The sequence below is a fragment of the Mustela erminea genome, chromosome 1 (assembly GCF_009829155.1).
Source record: "Mustela erminea isolate mMusErm1 chromosome 1, mMusErm1.Pri, whole genome shotgun sequence".
Classification (NCBI taxonomy): domain Eukaryota; kingdom Metazoa; phylum Chordata; class Mammalia; order Carnivora; family Mustelidae; genus Mustela; species Mustela erminea.
In genome coordinates, this window is record NC_045614.1 from 7,025,159 (window position 1) to 7,044,855 (window position 19,697).

A 19,697-nucleotide genomic window follows, 5' to 3' on the forward strand; every position below is an offset into this window, starting at 1 on the left:
GAATGTCCATCACCCAGTTACCCTATACCCCAAACCCTTCCATCTAGCAAACCTCAGTTTGTTTCCTTTTTTTAAAGATTTTATTTGACAGAGATCACAAGTAGGCAGAGAAGCAGAGAGAGAGAGAGGAGGAAGCAGGCTCCCTGTTGAGTAGAGCACCAGATGTGGGGCTCAATCCCAGGACCCCAAAGGCAGAGGATTTAACCCACTGAGCCACCCAGGCACCCCAAATCTCAGTTTGTTTCTTATCATTAAGAGTCACTTTTGGTTTGTCTCCCTCTCTGATTTCATCTGGTTTGATTTTTTCTCTCTCTTCTATGATCCTCTGTTTTGTTTCTTAAATTCCACATATCAGTGAGATCATATAATAATTGTCTTTCTCTGATTGACTTATTTCCCTTACCATAACACCCTCTAGTTCCACCCATATATTTGCAAGTGGCAAGATTTCATTTTTTGATGGCTGAGTAGTATTCCAGAGAATATATTATAGAAGATAGTTTGAATTTCTACAGGATACCCGGGTCATTGGTTACAAATACAGAGGATTCCACAGGTTAATAAGATTCAATTGTGCAGTGATTTTGCCATCCAGCACCAGAATATTCCCTTAATTCCATCCAAGGAGTACCAAGATAATCAATATTTAGATATGACAAATCAGGAGGAATAGGAACCATGAGCTACCAAAATTATATGACCAAAGAGGCATGTTTGCCAATTCCATATGTTTAGTTTTGCAATCATTTATAGTTAACAGACAAAAAATGTCCAAGACTAAACTGTTCTGTTAAGGAGCCTCTGCAAAGCTCTCTTGACGTCCCTGTTCCGCAGGCTGTAAATGAAGGGATTCAGCATGGGAACAACCAAAGCATACATTACTGAGGTCACTGCACCCTGCCTGGGAGAATGGGAGACAGCTGAACTGAGGTATACACCAAGAGCTGTTCCATAAAACAAGATAACAACTGACAGGTGAGAGACACAGGTGGAAAAGGCTTTGTACTTCCCACCTGTGGATGGGACTCTCAGAATGGAGGAAACAATTCGTGTATAAGAACAAAGGATCCCTGAGAGTGGAACACCACCAAAGATGGCACCAATAAAATACATTAGTATGCTGTGGATGGAGGTATCAGAGCAGGCAAGATGGAAGAGTTGAGGTGCATCACAAAAGAAATGATGAATTTCCACATTTGTGCAGAAGGTGAGTTGGGACACCATCAAACAATGAATCTGAGAGTCTAAGAGACTGCCAAAAAACATCAGGACCAACAAGCCACAGAGGTATGGGTTCATGATGACTGAGTAGTTCAGGGGGTGACAAATGGCCACAAACCGGTCATAGGCCATCACAGCCAGGAGTAGATCATCCAAACATGCAAACAGGAAAAAAAAGGACACCTGAGTTAGGCAGCCTGCATAGGTGATAGACTTGCTGTGTGTTTGAATGTTCACCAGCATCTTGGGGATTGTCGTGGTGCTGAAACCAATATCAGCCAAGGACAGGTTGGAGAGGAAGAAGTACATGGGTGTGTGGAGGTGGGAGTCAGAGCTGATGGCCAGGATGATGAACAGGTTCCCAAGCACAGTGACCAGGTACATGAACAGGAACAGCCCAAAGAAAAAGGGCTCCAGTTCTGGATCATCTGAGAGGCCCAGAAGAAGGAACTCTGAGACAACTGTTAGATTCTCTGCTTCCAGGCAGGTGGGACACCTCTCAAAAGAGAAGAGAGTATTGAATACACAAAACAAGTGTAGAGACACCCAGCTAAATGCGCCTATTTTGAGGCAAGCAATTTGCAATTGCCCAGCATACATCCCACTACCTTCGGCAACATTTCTCAATTGTAAACTCTTCTTAGAACTCTTTCCTTACTGCTGTCTGAGTTACTTACCTGTGTATATATATACACCCACTATGAAGATATTGAGCCAAAGAATGATAGAGAAACATAAAAATATACAAACATAAAAATACCTAGTTATACTTGGCTTCAGAACTCATATTTGTTACCAGTAAAAACTGAGTTTCTTGCTTTCCCTGCATGATCCCATTCTCCTGCATTTCAGTTGCCCAAAGACAAACACTGTCATTAACGTGATAGATGTATTTTTCCTTTCAATGTTTCCATAATATTAGTATTGATTCATGCATCCATAAACAGTTTTTTTAAAAATGTACTTAATACTATAATAATACACATATTGTTTCCTGAGCTCTCACTTACCACAAGAATGTGTTTTAAGTGTCTGTGAAATATATCCATCTATTTCAAGCACTTCAAAAGTGGCATAGTATTACCTGAAAGACGATCTTTAAGATCTCTTAATTTCTTATTACCCTTTTTAAAAAATTTTTTTATTTATTTATTTTCAGCATAACAGTATCATTATTTTTTCACCACACCCAGTGCTCCATGCAATCTGTGCCCTCTATAATACTCACTACCTGGTACACCGACCTCCCATTACCCTTTTTTAAAAAATTATTTATTTATTCTGAGAGACACACAGAGAGAGTACAAGCTGGGAGAGGTAGAGGGAGAGAGAGAACTTTAAGCTGACTTCACACTGAGCACAGAGCCCAATGTGGGGCTCCATCTCAGGACTCTGAGATCATGACCTGAGCCAAAATCAAGAGTTGGACACTTAGCTGACTGACCCACCCAGATGCCCCTTATTAGAATATTCCTAATAAAATTCTTGTGCCCACCTCTGTATTACACAAATGAGAATTTCTATAATATATAGGCATAAAAGATGATAACATTCTAAAAAATCAATATATGTATGATTTTACTATTTATTATCTACATTTGTTTTCCTAATAGAAAGTATAGATAAAATCAACTTCATGTTTTTATTATCAAGGTATAGAATTAGAAAGGTCCCCAAAGTCTCTGTTCCAACGATCTTTCCATGATAAATCCAGAGGAGAATACCTATCTTGGATAAGGAATAATATTTTTTTATAACTGATTTCTAAAATAGGCTGCAAAATGCATTACTATTCATAGAAAATCTTATGATCTATAATATTCATGTAGTAAAGGCCCCAGTAAATCACTTATCCCATTTCCCTAATCACAGGTGAACTCACAGAATCCCAAGAGAAGGAATTCTTGGTCCTGTTTCTGTTTGCTCATCTGGAACTAAAGCATGTTTGAAAAGAAAGCAACCATTCGACACTGGTGGAGTGCACAGAGCCCCGGGATGGGAATCAAACTAAACATGGAGTTTATGTCAACATCCCAACCTCTCTGTGCTGTTATCCTCCCTCTAGAAATGGGGAGACCATTAACCATATCAAGATACAGATGGCCTCTAAAAGAAGTTTGCACCCAATAAATATTCAGTCATGGTTTGTAAATCAGAATAGCATTGTTATTGGAATGGTGGGTTTATGGGTGAAACCCAATCCTAAGAAAGGTTTAATGACTTTTACTTTATTATATATCAGGTAGAAGCCTGTCATGTCCCAGGAAATTCACTCAAAAATGCATGGAAATTGGGGTGCCTGGTGACTCTTTGGTTAAGTGTCCAACTCTTGATTTTGTCTCAGGTTATAATTGCAGGTTTGAGGAATCAAGTCTGGCACCCACTTGCTCTCCCTCTCCAAAAAGAAATAAAAAGATGAAAGAAAGAAAAAAAGAAAGAGAGAGAGAAAGAGAGGGTGGAAATGGTAAAATGTGTCTCAGTTGATTGCAGTAAAATTTGCCTCCCTTTCTCTTTTTTTTGGCCTCCCTTTCTCTTTTTCTCTCTTTAAATTTTCATCTTTATGGAAATCTCCAGTAATTTTCAAATGAAGAGTCTATTAAGTGGAAAAAGATCAGTCTCTTAGAAAATCTGTGGAATAGATACAGAGAAGCACTGTTTTATTTTTTATATAGATCTATGAAACATCACTGGAAGCAAGCAAAGCACCCAAGGCATGGAACCCATTCAGTCTATTCCCTGTCTCTGAGAACCAAAGAAGGGTCCATTCAATATTTAACAGAGATCACTGGTTCTCTTGGAGCCTACACTGTGCCAAGCAAAGTCTAAGCTCTGAGAAATCAGAAATGACTGTGATTTAGTTGCTTCCCTCCAAACACTTAATATCTACCTGCATAAGGACCAAAAAAAAGTTCTATCAGGATCTAGGGAAAACTGAACCTTCTGATCACAGGATATTATAGTTGGAGAGATGGTGCTTAGCCTTTGTAATGACAATAACAACCACAATAATACCTAAAATTTACCTTATCCTTACTATATGCATCTAACATATTTAGTCACATGTTCAGTGTTCATCTTAATTCTTGCTCAGTATAGTTTTAGAAACTGGCTCAAAGACATTAAGAACTCTCCCAGTGTCATACAGATGAAAGTAGAGCAGATAGGATTCAGAATTTAGTGGTGGGTCTCTGAGGTGCATGAACTGACTTATTTGTTCTGTTTCCCTGCACTTCAGAGAGTTTAAGCAGAAGTCCAGAGATCTTTTCCAAAATTGCTAAGATAATCTTGCAACAGTTTTATATCTCCTAAGAATGGAATCTAACATATTGACCCCATATCTCCCTTAGAGATCAAGAGGGCCTAAATTAAAAAAAAAAAAGAGGGCCTAATTTATAGGAATGGGGGAGGAAGTGGAATGTGAAGCAAAATCTGAGAGCTGAGATGAAAAAGAGAGCTACCCTGAATTGTCATGAGCTGACTCTTCATGATCTCTACCTTTATCTCAGCCATCTTTTCTACAGTTGATGCAGCAGGTGTCTACATTCAAACCTGAATTCATCCCCTTTTTACCCCAGGATCTGGAAAAACTTAAAAAGCTTCTGCATAGCAAATAAAACAATCAACAATACTAAAAGGCAACTATGGAATGGAAGATGATATTTGCAAATGCCATATCTGATAAAGGGTTAGTATCCAAAATATGCAAAAAAACTTATGAAACTCAACACCCCAAAAACAAATAATCCAATTAAAACATGAACAGAATACAGGAATAGATCATTTTCCAAAGAAGATGGCCATACAGATGGCCAACATTGTTCATCGTCAGGGAAATGAAATCAAATGAAAATCAAAACTACCATATTACTTCCTACCTGTCAGAGTGGCTAAAATCAACAATACAAGAAACAAGAGTTGGTGAGGATGTGGAGAAAAAGGAACAGTTGTGTTCTGTTGGCAGGAATGCAAACTGGTGCAGCCACTCTAGAAAACAGAATGGAGGCTCCTCAGAAAGGTAAAATAGAACTACTCACTACAACTATACCAACAGGTGTAAAAATCTTGCACTTTTTGCAATGTAATTTTTTACCTCATATGAAAAATGAAGATTTGCTGTGAGTGCAAAGTTGTTATAGATAAGGTGTAGCTATGGACTTGAATATAATTTGGGTAAAAGCAAAGTCATATGACAAAGAAAAGACAAGTTAATAGTCTAAAGCTGTGGATTTTAATACACATAAAGGATGGTTTGATAATTTTAGAACAAGGCTGAACTTAAGAAAAAACATCAAGATAACAGGAGAAGCTTTTGATTTTGATGAAGCGAGTTTACCAGCTAAAAGCAGATGAGTTCCCAAACACTATTAAGAAAAGATGTCTGCCTAAACAGATTTTAGTGCAGATGAAAGTGCCCTATTTTGGGGGTGAGGGGAGGGTCACAAAGGACATTTGTTAGTAAAGAAGAGAAGCAAACACTGGAATTTGAGGCAGGAAGGGATAGATGAACTCTAGTGTTTAGTTAGGTTTATGATCAGGACTGCCTTTATCTGTTGGTATAGTTGTAGTGTCAGCTTGACAAATGTCCCTTTCCTTTTTTTTTTTTTTTAACAGTGGTCCTTACTTTAGATTCATTTATTTTGAAATGGTGGGCAACTGCAGCTACAGACCTCAACTATGGTACATATCAAGCAATTCAACATTTTCTTGTAATGTCAAACTTCTCTATGTTTCTTGAAATGGGTCCCATGATGTTATTCAAAGTTTATGATATTGCACTAAACACAATGAAAAAGAGGGGAGAAATGCAAAGAGGTCAATTTTTACTGGGATATGCAATTTGCTGGAGAGATGAACTGCTCACGTGGAGATGATAAGTGTCACAGGACATTTTAAGCAGATACTCGCAATACTTGAGTCACTGCAATAGCAACAGGATGTGGCTGCCAAATTTTTACAGTAGTACAGTACAAACTATGGTTAATTTTATGCGGTTATGCATTAATACAGCATCTTGGCATTTGTTTACATTTCTCTATATTTCAAATGGTGCCATTTAAGTCTGTGTTTGTGTGCATAAATTTTAATAATTGGGTGAGCCTGGTGGTGGGTATTATGGAGGGCACATATTGCATGCAGCACTGGGTGCAGTGCATAAACAATGAATTCTGGAAGGCTGAAAATCAGGGGGGGTGGGAGGTTGGGGTACCAGGTGGTGGGTATTATAGAGGGCATGGACTACATGGAGCACTGGGTGTGGTGAAAAAATAATAAATACTGTTTTTCTGAAAATAAATAAATTAATTTTTAAAAAAAGAAAGAAAAAAAAGAAATTTAAAAAATAAATAAAACTTTAAAAAAATAGAACTATTCTATGATCCAGTAACTGCACCTCTGAGTATTTAAAAGACAAAATAAGGGGCGCCTGGGTGGCTCAGTGGGTTAAGCCCCTGCCTTTGGCTCAGGTCATGATCCCAGGGTCCTGGGATCGAGCCCCACATCGGGCTCTCTGCTCAGCTGGGAGCCTGCTTCCCTTCTTCTCTCTCTGCCTGCCTCTCTGCCTACTTGTGATCTCTCTCTCTGTCAAATAAATAAATAAAAATCTTAAAAAAAAAATAAAAAAAAAATAAAAGACAAAATAATATTGACCTATGGGGCAACTGTCTGGCTCAATCATTAGGGGTCTGCCTTGTGCTCAGGTCATGATCTCTGAGTCTTGAAATCAAGTCCTGCATCAGGCTGCCTGCTCAGCAGGAAGCCTGCTTCTCTCTCTCCCACTCCCCCGCTTGTGTTCCCTCTCTTGCTGTCTCTCTCTCTCTCTGTCAAATAAATAAATAACATCTTTTTTTAATTAATTTATTTTCAGAAAAACAATATTCATTTTTTTTTCACCACACACAGTGCTCCATGCAATCCGTGCCCTCTATAACACCCACCACCTGGTACCCCAACCTCCCAACCCCCCGACACTTCAATCCCCTCAGACTCTTTTTCAGAGTCCATGGTCTCTCATGATTCACCTCCCCTTCCAATTTACCCCAACTCCCTTCTCCTCTCTAACACCACTTGTCCTCCATGCCTTTTGTTATGCTCCACAAATAAGTGAAACCATATGATAACTGACTCTCTCTGCTTGGCTTATTTCACTCAGCATAATCTCTTCCAGTCCCTTTGCTACAAAAGTTGGGTATTCGTCCTTTCTGATGGAGGCATAATACTCCATAGTGTATATGGACCACATCTTCCTTATCCATTCATCCGTTGAAGGGCATCTTGGTTCTTTCAACAGTTTGGCGACCATGGCTATTGCTGCTATAAACATTGGGGTACAGATGGCCCTTCTTTTCACTACATCTGTATCTTTGGGGTAAATACCCAGGAGTGCAATGGCAGGGTCATAGGGAAGTTCTATTTTTAATTTCTTGAGGAATCTCCACACTGTTCTCCAAAGAGGCTGCACCAACTTGCATTCCCACCAACAGTGTAAGAGGGTTCCCTTTCTCCACATCCCCTCCAACACATGTTGTTTCCTGTCTTGCTAATTTTGGCCATTCTAACTGGTGTAAGGTGATATCTCAATGTGGTTTTAATTTGAATCTCCCTGAGGGCTAGTGATGATGAACAGTTTTTCTTTTGTCTGCTAGCCATTTGTATGTCTTGATTGGAGAAGTGTCTGTTCATATCTTCTTCCCATTTTTTGATATGTTTGCCTGTTTTGTGTGTGTTGAGTTTGAGGAGTTCATTATAGATCCTGGATATCAACCTTTTGTCTGTCCTGTCATTTGCAAATATCTTCTCCCATTCAATGGGATCAGGAACAAGACAAGAATGCCCACTTTCACCACTCTTGTTCAACATAGTATTAGAAGTCCTAGCAACAGCAATCAGACAACAAAGAGAAATAAAAGGTATCCAAATTGGCACTGAAGAAGTCAAACTCTCTCTCTTTGCAGATGACATGATTCTTTATATGGAAAACCCAAAAGACTCCACCCCCAAACTACCTATAACTCATACAGAAATTCAGCAATGTGGCAGGATACAAAGTCAATGTGCAGAAATCAGTGACTTTCTTATACACTAACAATGAAAATACAGAAAGGGAAATCAGAGAATAGATTCCATTTACTATAGCACCAAGAACCATAAGAAGCCTGAGAATAAACCTAACCAAAGAGGTAAAGGATCTGTACTTGAGGAACTACAGAACACTCATGAAAGAAACTGAAGAAGACACAAAAAGATGGAAGGCCATTCCATGCTCTTGGATCGGAAGAATAAACATTGTTAAAATGTCTATACTGCCTAGAGCAATCTATAGTTTTAATGCCATTCCGATCAAAATTCCACCGGTATTCTTCAAAGAGCTGGAGCAAATAATCCTAAAATTTGTATGGAATCAGAAGAGACCCCGAATCGCTAAGGAAATGTTGAAAAACAAAAATAAAGCTGGGGGCATCACGTTACCTGATTTCAAGCTTTATTACAAAGCTGTTATAACCAAGACATCATGGTACTGGCATAAAAACAGACACATAGACCAGTGGAACAGAGTAGAGAGCCCAGATATGGACCCTCAACTCTATGGGCAAATAATCTTCGACAAAACAGGAAAAAATATACAGTGGAAAAAAGACAGTCTCTTCAATAAATGCTGCTGGGAAAACTGGGCAGCTATATGTAGAAGAATGAAACTCGACCATTCTCTTATACCGTACACAAAGATAAACTCAAAATGGATAAAAGACCTCAATGTGAGACAGGATTCCATCAGAATCCTAGCGGAGAACATAGGCAGTAATCTCTGCGATATCAGCCACAGCAACTTCTTTCAAGATATGTCTCCAAAGGCAAAGGAAACAAAAGAGAAAATAATCTTTTGGGACTTCATCAAAATATTTTTTTTAAAAAATAGTGATTCAAAAGGATACATGCACACTGATGTTCATAGCAGCATTTTCAACAACAGTCTTATTGGGAAACTGTTGAGAAACAGCCTAAGTGTCCATCGACTGATGAATGGATGAGGAAGATGTGCTGTATGTATACAATAGAATACTAGCCAGCCTTCAAAGGAATGAGATTTGCAATGGAGCTAGAGAGTATTATACTAAGCAAAAGAAGTCAGTCAGAAAAAGAATACTACCATATGATTTCACTCATATATGGAATTTAAGAAACAAAACAAACTAGCAAAGGAGGAGGGGAAACACAGAGAGAGGAAAACCAAGAAACATACTCCTAACAAACTGATGGTTACCAGAGGGAAGGTGGGTGGGAGGATGGGTGAAATAAGTGAAGGGATTAAAGAGGGACTTGACCTGATGAGTGCGGGGTGATGTCCGGAAGTGTGGAATCAACATATTGTACAACTGAAACTAATAGTATACTGTATGTTAACTAACTGCAATTTATTTTATTATTACGTTAGTCACCATGCAGTACATCACTAGTTTTTGATGTAATGTTCCCTGGTTCATTATTTGCGTATAACACCCAATGCTCTGTGCAATACATGCCCTCCTTAAAACCCACCACCAGGCTATCTCATCCCCCAGTCCCTCCCTTCTAAAACCCTCAGGTTGGTCCCTGGAGTCCTGTGGACTCCACAGTCTCTCATGGTTCATGTCCCCTCTGATTCCCACCCCTCTTCATTTTTCCCTCCTTTCTTCTAACTGGAATTTAAATAAAAACTTTTTTGAAAGGTGAGCTGGACACAAAAATAAATAAATAAAATCAGGAAGTGAAAAAAAAAATGTGCTCCTATCCTTAACTCTGAAATGATGATAATGCATGTTGCTGTCTCTCCGGGGTTGGCAATGCAGATAAAAGTTTGCAAACTACGTAGAAAATTCATCTCAGTGTCTGGCACATGGAGTCCCAAGCTAATGGTTTGCAACATTGTGTTTACTGATATCATTTCCTTCATCACCATCATCATCACCTTCATGACCATTTGGAGGACTTAGGGAACAGTTAAAAAGGACCTCTTTCCTGTTCTGATGGGATGATGCCAGGAGAAATAGAACTAGCAAGAGACTAAAACAGAAATCTAAATAAGAGTGCTAGGGTCCATACCAGAACCAACAACACTAGGTCTTCATAGGGTTTTGCGTTGAATCTTTGCTTTGGTACCCTCCTGTCTGGCTATCCCAACTGTCCCAGTGGTCTGATGAGGAGGGAACAATGCTCTCTCTCCCTGTCCCTCCTGAATTCAGTCACTCCCACTGTACTTCCTACTCACTGTTCTGTACAGTGTCTCTGCTGGAGGAAGATGGAGGATTGCAGAGCTGGCTGCCTCTCCCCTGCCTGGAGTTGGGTGAGGACTGAGGCTTTGTTTCCAGGAGTGGCAGGAAGACAGATGCCGGTATGGGTGTCCTCAAGCAGATGGCTCCGGGAGGAGGAGACACATGTATGGAGCCCACTGACCTGGGACTGACAAATAAAAGGCTGGAAAGAACAGGCTGATTGTTTACAGTTGAGGGCTCAAAGCACTTGGCACATAATTAGCCAGATTGGTCCATGTTCTCCCAATCTCTAAGGACTTGCTCTTATTAGTTGATGGAAAGACGTGAACGCACTGGGTTGGGAGGTGGTATCTAGACCCCCTCCTCTTCTCCGGAAGAAGCTGACTTCTGTTCCTCATTTCTTACTTCCAAGTTACTTATCTCATCGTAAAATTCAGACACTTTTTTTTCAACTACAGAGAGCAACACATCACTTTTATATCTGTACAGCCACTGACTTAATCAAATAATTTAGAGATAATTTGGTCTTCTATACCAGGAATCTTTTTGAATTTCTCTTTTCTCAGTTAAAATTTATGTATCTAAGGAGAACTTTCTGTTTTTCTCTTTATAGTCCTGGTTTGGGGGTTGGAATTTATGCATTGGAGACATGGGTTTTTTGCTGTTTTGAAAGACAGCTCAGGTTTTAATTTCTCTGTTCAGTGATGTGTGTTATTATATTAGACAACTGTTCATTTTTACATATTTATCTTGTGACTTGATCCCTTGCTTAAATACTTCAGGGGTTGGTTCTCAGAGACCTCTACATTCAAAATGTGGATCATCTCAAGGCTTGGATGGAAGATAAACTCAGAGTTTGATTTCTCATTCACTGATGTGAAGAAAACTTCAGTATTTACCCAATTAAATTGAGAGTGTAAGAGATTGTGCTTATGTATGTGTACATAAATGACAAAGGAAAATTATAGAGAGCCCAAATGACCAAATGATGGGAGTATAGAGGATTGGAGAAGTAGGTGTAAGTGTTGAGATGTTTTAGAATCCTTGAACAGGAGGAAAATCGTATTAAACTGAACTCACTAGTGAGCTCTAGTGGCCACTTGCGTCAGAGGGTGAATGGGTACACTCCTTGTTCAAAGTTGCTGTTGTGAGTGAGTTTTTACTTTGGTTACATGTTATTTCGATGGCTGGTTGATGGCGATTATAGGGATGAGGAGGAAGAAGCAGAGCACCCACTCTTGGATACCACAGGACTTTCCAGAACCACACTGTTTAGTGACACTGTTACCAGCTGGAGGTGTACCAATGGATTCATCCAGGTACTAGTAGACTTTTACCATGAGGTATCGATTTGTTTCTCCTACCTGGCTCCAAAACTCCAGAGCTTCCACCTTCACTCAGCCTAGACAGATCCTTTCTGAATCCTTCTTTGCCACCTTCATTTGTTGGGGAACACGTCCTGTTTTTTCAAAAGGACCTGTCCTTCTTCTTCTTTCTTCACCCTCATCTGTGGTTCTTAAAGATATTTTCAAGAGTGAAGAGTCCATGTTGCCTGGTATCCAGGGTTATGGTATATAAAGACGCAGGTAGATAAGGGGAAAAGAGAATCACACAGGACGATCCACATCCAGTCCCCCCTTGACATTCTACCCTTTTGCTCTTGGAACATCCTGGGAGACACTAAAACTGGAAGTCCATGTTTTTGTTTTTTGTTTTTTGTTTTTTTTACTGTTTCCTTTCTGTGCAGAAGCATTTGATTTTGATGAAGTCCCAAAAGTTTATTTTTTTCATTTATTTAATTTTAGCAAAACAGTATCATTTTTTCACCATGCCCAGTGCTCCATGCAATCCGTGCCCTCTATAATACCCACCACCTGGTACCCCGACCTCCCACCCCCCGACACTTCAAACTCCTCAGATTGTTTTTCAGATCCATAGTCTCTCATGAGTCACCTCCCCTTCCAATTTACCCCAACCCCCTTCTCTGTAACTCCCCATGTCCTCCATGCTTTTTGTTATGCTCCACAAATAAGTGAAACCGTATGATAATTGACTCCTTCTGCTTGGCTTATTTCACTCAGCATAATCTCTTCCAGTCCCGTCCATGTTGCTACAAAAGTTGGGTATTCATCCTTTCTGATGGAGGCATAATACTCCAGAGTGTATATGGACCACATCTTCCTTATCGATTCGCCCGTTGAAGGGCATCTTGGTTCTTTCCACAGTTTGGCGACCATGGCCATTGCTGCTATAAACATTGGGGGTACAGATGGCCTTTCTTTTCACGACATCTGTATCTTTGGGGTAAACACCCAGGAGTGCAATGGCAGGGTCATAGGGAAGTTCTATTTGTAATTTCTTGAGGAATCTCCACACTGTTATCCAAAGAGGCTGCACCAACTTGCATTCCCACCAAGAGTGTAAGAGGGTTCCCCTTTCTCCACATCCTCTCCAACACATGTTGTTTCCTGTCTTGCTAATTTTGGCCATTCTAACTGGTGTAAGGTGATATCTCAATGTAGTTTTAATTTGAATCTCCCTGATGGCTAGTGATGATGAACATTTTTTCATGTGTCTGATAGCCATTTGTATGTCTTGATTGGAGAAGTGTCTGTCCATATCTTCTGCCCATTTTTTGATATGCTTGTCTGTTTCGTGTGTGTTGAGTTTGAGGAGTTCATTATAGATCCTGGATATCAACCTTTTGTCTGTACTGTCATTTGCAAATATCTTCTCCCATTTCGTGGGTTGCCTCTTTGTTTTCTTGACTGTTTCCTTTGCTGTGCAGAAGCTTTTGATTTTGATGAAGTCCCAAAAGTTTATTTTCACTTTTGTTTCCTTTGCCTTTGGAGACATATCTTGAAAGAAGTTGCTGTGGCTGACATCGAAGAGATTACTGCCTATGTTCTCCTCTAGGATTCTGATGGATTCCTGTCTCACATTGAGGACTTTTATCCATTTTGAGTTTATCTTTGTGTACGGTGTAAGAGAATGGTCAAGTTTCATTCTTCTACATATAGCTGTCCAGTTTTCCCAGCACCATTTATTGAAGAGACTGTCTTTTTTCCACTGTACATTTTTTCCTGTTTTGTCGAAGATTATTTGACCAAAGAGTTGAGGGTCCATATCTGGGCTGGTCTATGTGTCTGTGTTTATGCCAGTACCATGCTGTCTTGGTAATCACAGCTTTGTAGTAAAGCTTGAAATCAGGTAACGTGATGCCCCCAGCTTTATTTTTGTTTTTCAACATTTCCTTAGCGATTCGGGGTCTCTTCTGATTCCATACAAATTTTAGGATTATTTGCTCCAGCTCTTTGAATAACACTGGTGGAATTTTGATCGGAATGCCATTAAAAGCATTAAAAGATTGCTCTAGGCAGTATAGACATTTTAACAATGTTTATTCTTCTGATCCAAGAGCATGGGATGGTCTTCCATCTTTTTGTGTCTTCTTCAATTTCTTTCATGAGTGTTCTGTAGTTCCTCAATTACAGATCCTTTAACTCTTTGGTTAGGTTTATTCCCAGGTATCTTATGGTTCTTGGTGCTATAGTAAATGGAATCGATTCTCTAATTTCCCTTTCTGTATTTTCATTGTTAGTGTATGAGAAAGCCACTGATTTCTGCACATTGACTTTGTATCCTGCCACGTTGCTGAATTGCTGTATGAGTTCTAGTAGTTTAGGGGTGGAGTCTTTTGGGTTTTCCATATAAAGAACCCACGGAATGGGAGACGATATTTGCAAATGACAGTACAGACAAAAGGTTGATATCCAGGATCTATAATAAACACCTCAAACTCAACACACACAAAACAGAAAATAATATCAAAAAATGGGCAGAAGATATGAACAGACACTTCTCCAATGAAGACATACAAATGGCTATCAGACAAATGAAAAAATGTTCATCATCACTAGCCATCAGGGAGATACAAATTAAAACTACATTGAGATATCACTTTACACCAGTTAGAATGTCCAAAATTAGCAAGACAGGAAACAACACGTGTTGGAGGGGATGTGGAGAAAGGGGAACCCTCTTACACTCTTGGTGGGAATGCAAGTTGGTGCACCCTCTTTGGAGAGCAGTGTGTAGATTCCTCAAGAAATTAAAAATAGAACTTCCCTATGACCCTGCCATTGCACTCCTGGGTATTTACCCCAAAGATACAGATGTCGTGAAAAGAAAGGCCATCTGTACCCCAATGTTTATAGCAGCAATGGCCACGGTCGCCAAACTATGGAAAGAACCAAGAGGTCCTTCAACGGACGAATGGATAAGGAAGATGTGGTCCATATGCACTCTGGAGTATTATGCCTCCATCAGAAAGGATGAATACCCAACTTTTGTAGCAACATGGATGGGACTGGAAGAGATTATGCTGAGTGAAATAAGTCAAGCAGAGAGAGTCAATTATCATCTGGTTTCACTTATTTGGGGACCATAACAAATATCATGGAGTACAATGGGTCTTAGAGATGAGAAGGGAGTTGGGGAAAATTGGAAGGAGAGGTGACTCATGAGAGACTATGGACTCTGAAAAACAATCTGAGGGGTTTGAAGTGGTGGGGGGGTGGGAGGTTGGGGTACCAGCTGGTGGGTATTATAGAGGGCACAGATTGCATGGAGCACTGGGTTTGGTGAAAAAATAATGAATACTGTTGTGCTGAAAATAAATAAATTAATTTTAAAAAAACTTAAAAAAAAAAAAACCTTGAAATTTCCTATCTCATAGTTTGTGTGATTGCACTTGGGTATCAGGTCTCATCCTTAAGTAGGGACATGGAATCATTGACAAGACATTGGACTAATTTATTCACCTCTTCTGGCCTTTCTTCCTCTTCCTAAAACAAGTGGCTTTGTCCCTTCAACATTAATGATGTGATGATTCTCATCCCTGTTCCCTTTGACCCTAGTTTTGCCTGCCTTAAATCTATTTTTAATTCCAGGCACCAGAGAAAATTGTGATATGGATCATGTTACATGTCACAGGCCCTACATGGCCCCTATCCTTTATCCATTGTTTTTCTCAAGGTTCCCAGAGATGTGGTCCCTGTTCATCTCCAACCTCATTCTTCACTGTTCCCATGTCCCACCTTGTGCTTCAGCAGATTGCTAAGAGCACTCTGTCCCATGCTGCTTTTTGCGTATGGACCTTTTCCCTTGCTGCCTTCTGTGCCAGATAAGACCAGACTCAATCATCAACCTAGAGAACTGCTTGCCCAGGGATCTCTTCCTCCAGGAATGCCCCCCTGACTCCATCACTTCAGGCTAAATTGGGGGCTTTCTGTACTTCACTTTGCAGACTGCCTTTATCTTAGCATTTAACTCACTGTATTACAATATCAGGTTTCTGCATCCATTAATGTCCCTGAGGTGGGGTTCCTCAGGACAAAACCACTTCATTAATCGTTTTATCTCCAACAGCTAACACTTAGCCTATCCCAAAGATGCCCTTCTTGCTCTGGACACTAGAAACAGAATAGAAACAGAAAACAAACATCTATTTGGTACATGAATAAAGGGAAAAGTATAGGTTGGAAGATGGCGGGGAAGTAGGAGGAGGCGCCCTTTCAACCTGTACCCCAAAGTGAGCTGATTACCTACCAAAGAACTCCGATCACCCATGAAATCAGCCTGAGATCAGAATTATACATGTCTGGATCTCTAAAGGGGCAGAAGATGCCAGTGGGCAGGTAAAGCGGAGTGGGAATGGCGAACTGATATCAGAAGATAAACAAAAGGGAGAGGGAGCCACCAGAGGCAACCGGTTGGAAAGTAATACCCCAATACGAGCGAGAGTGCCCTGCGTCTGGGGACCAGCATTTACTTGGAGACTGGTTGAAAGCACTCCAAAAGAGCAAAGGATCGCGGGGGGAAATTGTGGGAATTGGGGCGTCTAGGGACAGGGGCTTAAGTCCCCCGTCTCAGGACAGCCTCTCCGGCACTGAGGCAGAGAGTGCAGTGGAGAAACCAGGTCTTGGTCCCTAAGCCACCAGCATGCCCGAGAATGTGTGGGTTCTAGCTCCTATGAGGGGATGGGAGCCACGCCGGTTGGCAGAACACGGGAGCCCTGCTACAAAGCCTGAGATTCACACACGCGTCCCTCATGCTCCCCTGAGTTACAAAGGACCGGCCAGCGCTCTTTGACCCGCACCATTGTTTCAAAGCCTAAGCCGCGCGCCCCAAACTCTCCCCTGACAGAGATGCGCAAAAGCCCAGCCTGATGCTTATGGACCTGCGCCCCATTCTCAGTGCCTGAGACGTGCGCGCGACCCATAGCTGCCTCTGAAAGAGGTGCGCGCAAGCCAGGCACTCCCAGCCCGGGCCAGCGGCAAAATCTCAGTGTGCGATCGCTGCTTGGAAGCTCTCTGGAGGTCGGGAGCTCCCAAACAGCTGCCACTGCCTTGGCTTTGGGTACAAGCAAAAGATCCTGCACCCCCAGGGTCTGCAACTTGGAACCTGCTCTGCCAGTGGCCAAGGGAGAACTTATTTAGGCTCTGCACACAGACTGAGGCTTCTCTCTGAGAGGGAGATCAGGATGCGGTTTGTTTTCCTCTAAAACTACAAAAACCATCAAAGGCAGTCAAGGTGAGAGAAAAAAAAAAAAAGTGAACAAGCATAAAAACCGCCAGAGAACAAAAGACTGAAAAACACCAGTTTCCTCAGAGCCCACCCCCTTGAGGGGGGCGGGAGGACTTAACTCAGGAAACATCATTGACTGACAACTCACGTAGCAGGCCCCTCCCCCAGAAAACAAACCAAGAAAGAAAAAAAAAAGAGAAAAAAAAAAGGACTACAAGAAAAAAACCACTACTTCATAGGAAAACTTGTATTGTTCACTCGTTCCCACTATTCTGGTTCTTTCATTTATTTATTTATTTTTTACACATAGGTGATTTTTTTAACCTATTTACCCTCACAACAAGCTGTACAGTACATCAAATTCCATAATACCTTTCTAACCTGAACTTTTTGATTCATACACCTATGTTTTTCTTTTGCATTTTTATTTTTTTAATTCCTTTTTTTTAATTTTAGTTTAGTTTAGTCTAGTTTATTCCTTTTTATTTTTATCCTCTAATATTCATATAGAGTTAAACTTCAAAGTAATCCTCTTTCCCCAATCAATACTACCCCTATAGGTAAACCAATTTTTAATCCCCTTTATCTTAGGAAAGTTGAGTCCTTTAACAAAGATATCAAGATACATCCAGGAAGAATCAAAACAACCTTCCTCACACACATTGAGAATTTATAAGAACTCTCCCATCTTCTTCCACCAGTGTTTCTGTGTTTTTTGTGTTTGTCCTGATAGCATATAAATTTTACACTTGGGGTTCTTTTTGACAAGGTTCTTTCTTTATTTGCATATATTTTTTTCTCTTGTCATATACTTGTATCAGTCTTTTTATCTCTATTTGTTTGTCTACTTCATAAATCTTACCTTGGGGCCCATCTGGGCTGAACCTTCTTTTTCATCTTCCCTTTCTTTCCTGTCTCTCTCTCTCTCTCTCTTTTTTTCTTCTTTTCTTTCTTTTCTTTTTCTTTTTCTTTTCTTTTGTCTCTCCTTTGGGTGGGGAAACCTGATTGCTCAGAAGTGTTCCAGGGTGCACCTTGATTGCACCACAGTTGATACATTCAGCTACATCTGTTCAGTCATCTCCCACCAAAATGAATAGGAGGAAAAATGCAGAGGATGGACCTTCTGCAACAGAGCTAATGGCTATCAACATAGACAATATGTCTGAAAGAGAATTCAGGCTAACAATTATGGCAATAATTGTCAGGAAATATTGCCTTGGGAAATATTGCCTATTTCCCAGGCAATAGCTAGGTTGGAGAAAGCCATGGATGACCAAACAGAATTGATTAGGGCCGAACTGAAAACGACCAGACAGGATGTTCACAATGTTAGGGCGGAGCTTAAAGCTACCAGGGAGGAGGTTCACAATGCTCTCAATGAGTTCCAATCTAATCTAAACTCTCTCAAAGCTAGGGTAACTGAGATAGAAGAAAAACCTCTGTTTGTCTGGAGGACAAACAGATAGAGAGAAAGGATCAGGAGGAAGCCTGGAACAAACAGCTTAGAAACCACGAAAACAGAATCAGGGAAATAAATGATGCCATGAATTATTGGAATCCATGAAGGGGAGGAGAAAGAAAGAAGTCTAGAAGATACAGTGGAACAAGTCCTTCATGAAAATTTTCCCAATCTCACGAATGGAACCAGCGTTCATGTACTAGAGGCTGAACAGTCTCCACCCAAGATTATACATTCCAAAAAAAATCACGACACCTGATAGTCAAATTGAGGAATTATAATTGTAGCTATAATCTCTTGAAAGCTGCCAGGGCAAAGAGGCTCCTTACTTACAAAGGGAAACCCATCAGAATAATGTCAGGCCTGTCCACAGAGACCTGGAAAGACAGAAGAGGCTGGCAAGATATATTCAGGGAACTAAATGAGAAGAACATGTAGCCAAGAATACTTTATCCAGCAAGACTGACATTCAAAATGGATGGAGAGATAAAGAGTTTTCAAGACCGGCAAGGCTTAAAAGACTATGCAACCACCAAGCCAACACTGCAGGAAATATTAAGGGGGGTTCTATAAAAGAGGAAAAATCCCAAGAATAGCATTGAAAAGAAATACAGAGACAGTCTACAGACAGAAGGACTTCAAAGGTAACTCAATGTCAATAAAAACGTATCTATCAATAATCACTCTCAATGTGAATGGCCTAAATGCACCCATAAAATGGCACGGGGTTGCAGATTGGATAAAAAGACAGGACCCATCCATATGTTGTCTACCAGAGACCCATTTTGAACCTAAAGATACACCCAGACTGAAAGTGAAGGGATGGAGAAGCATCTTTCATGCCAATGGGCCTCAAAAGAAGGCTGGGGTAGCAATTCTCATATCAGATAAATTAGACTTCAAACTAAAGACTGTAGTCAGAGATACAGAAGGACACTACATAATCCTTAAAGGTACTATCCACCAAGATGATCTAACAATTGTAAATATCTATACTCCCAATATGGGAGCAGCCAATTACTTAAGAAAACTGTTAATCAAGATAAAGAGTCATATTGATATGAACACATTAATCGTTGGAGATCTTAACACGCTTCTCTAAGAAATAGACAGATCATTGAAGCAGAAAATCAATAAAGAAACAAGAGCATTGAATGACACATTGGATCAGATGGACCTCATAG

At 40.4% G+C, this 19,697-nt stretch overlaps 1 protein-coding gene across 1 annotated transcript; it reads right to left on the minus strand.

The window, feature by feature from the left end:
- Positions 1 to 777: 777 nt before the first annotated feature.
- LOC116571882 (olfactory receptor 18-like) lies at positions 778 to 6,801 on the minus strand. The gene is made up of 2 exons (XM_032310371.1): positions 6,772 to 6,801; positions 778 to 1,692 (listed from the first exon to the last, which is right to left on the minus strand). The coding sequence occupies exon 2, from the start codon at positions 1,603 to 1,605 to the stop codon at positions 778 to 780; it is 828 nt and encodes a 275-aa protein (XP_032166262.1). The 5' UTR covers positions 1,606 to 1,692; positions 6,772 to 6,801.
- Between the last annotated feature and the right edge of the window lie 12,896 nt (positions 6,802 to 19,697).

Coding starts and splice junctions, on each gene's coding strand:
- LOC116571882 (XM_032310371.1), bottom strand. CDS start 1,605: ATGTACCTGGTCACTGTGCTTGGGAACCTGTTCATCATCCTGGCCATC.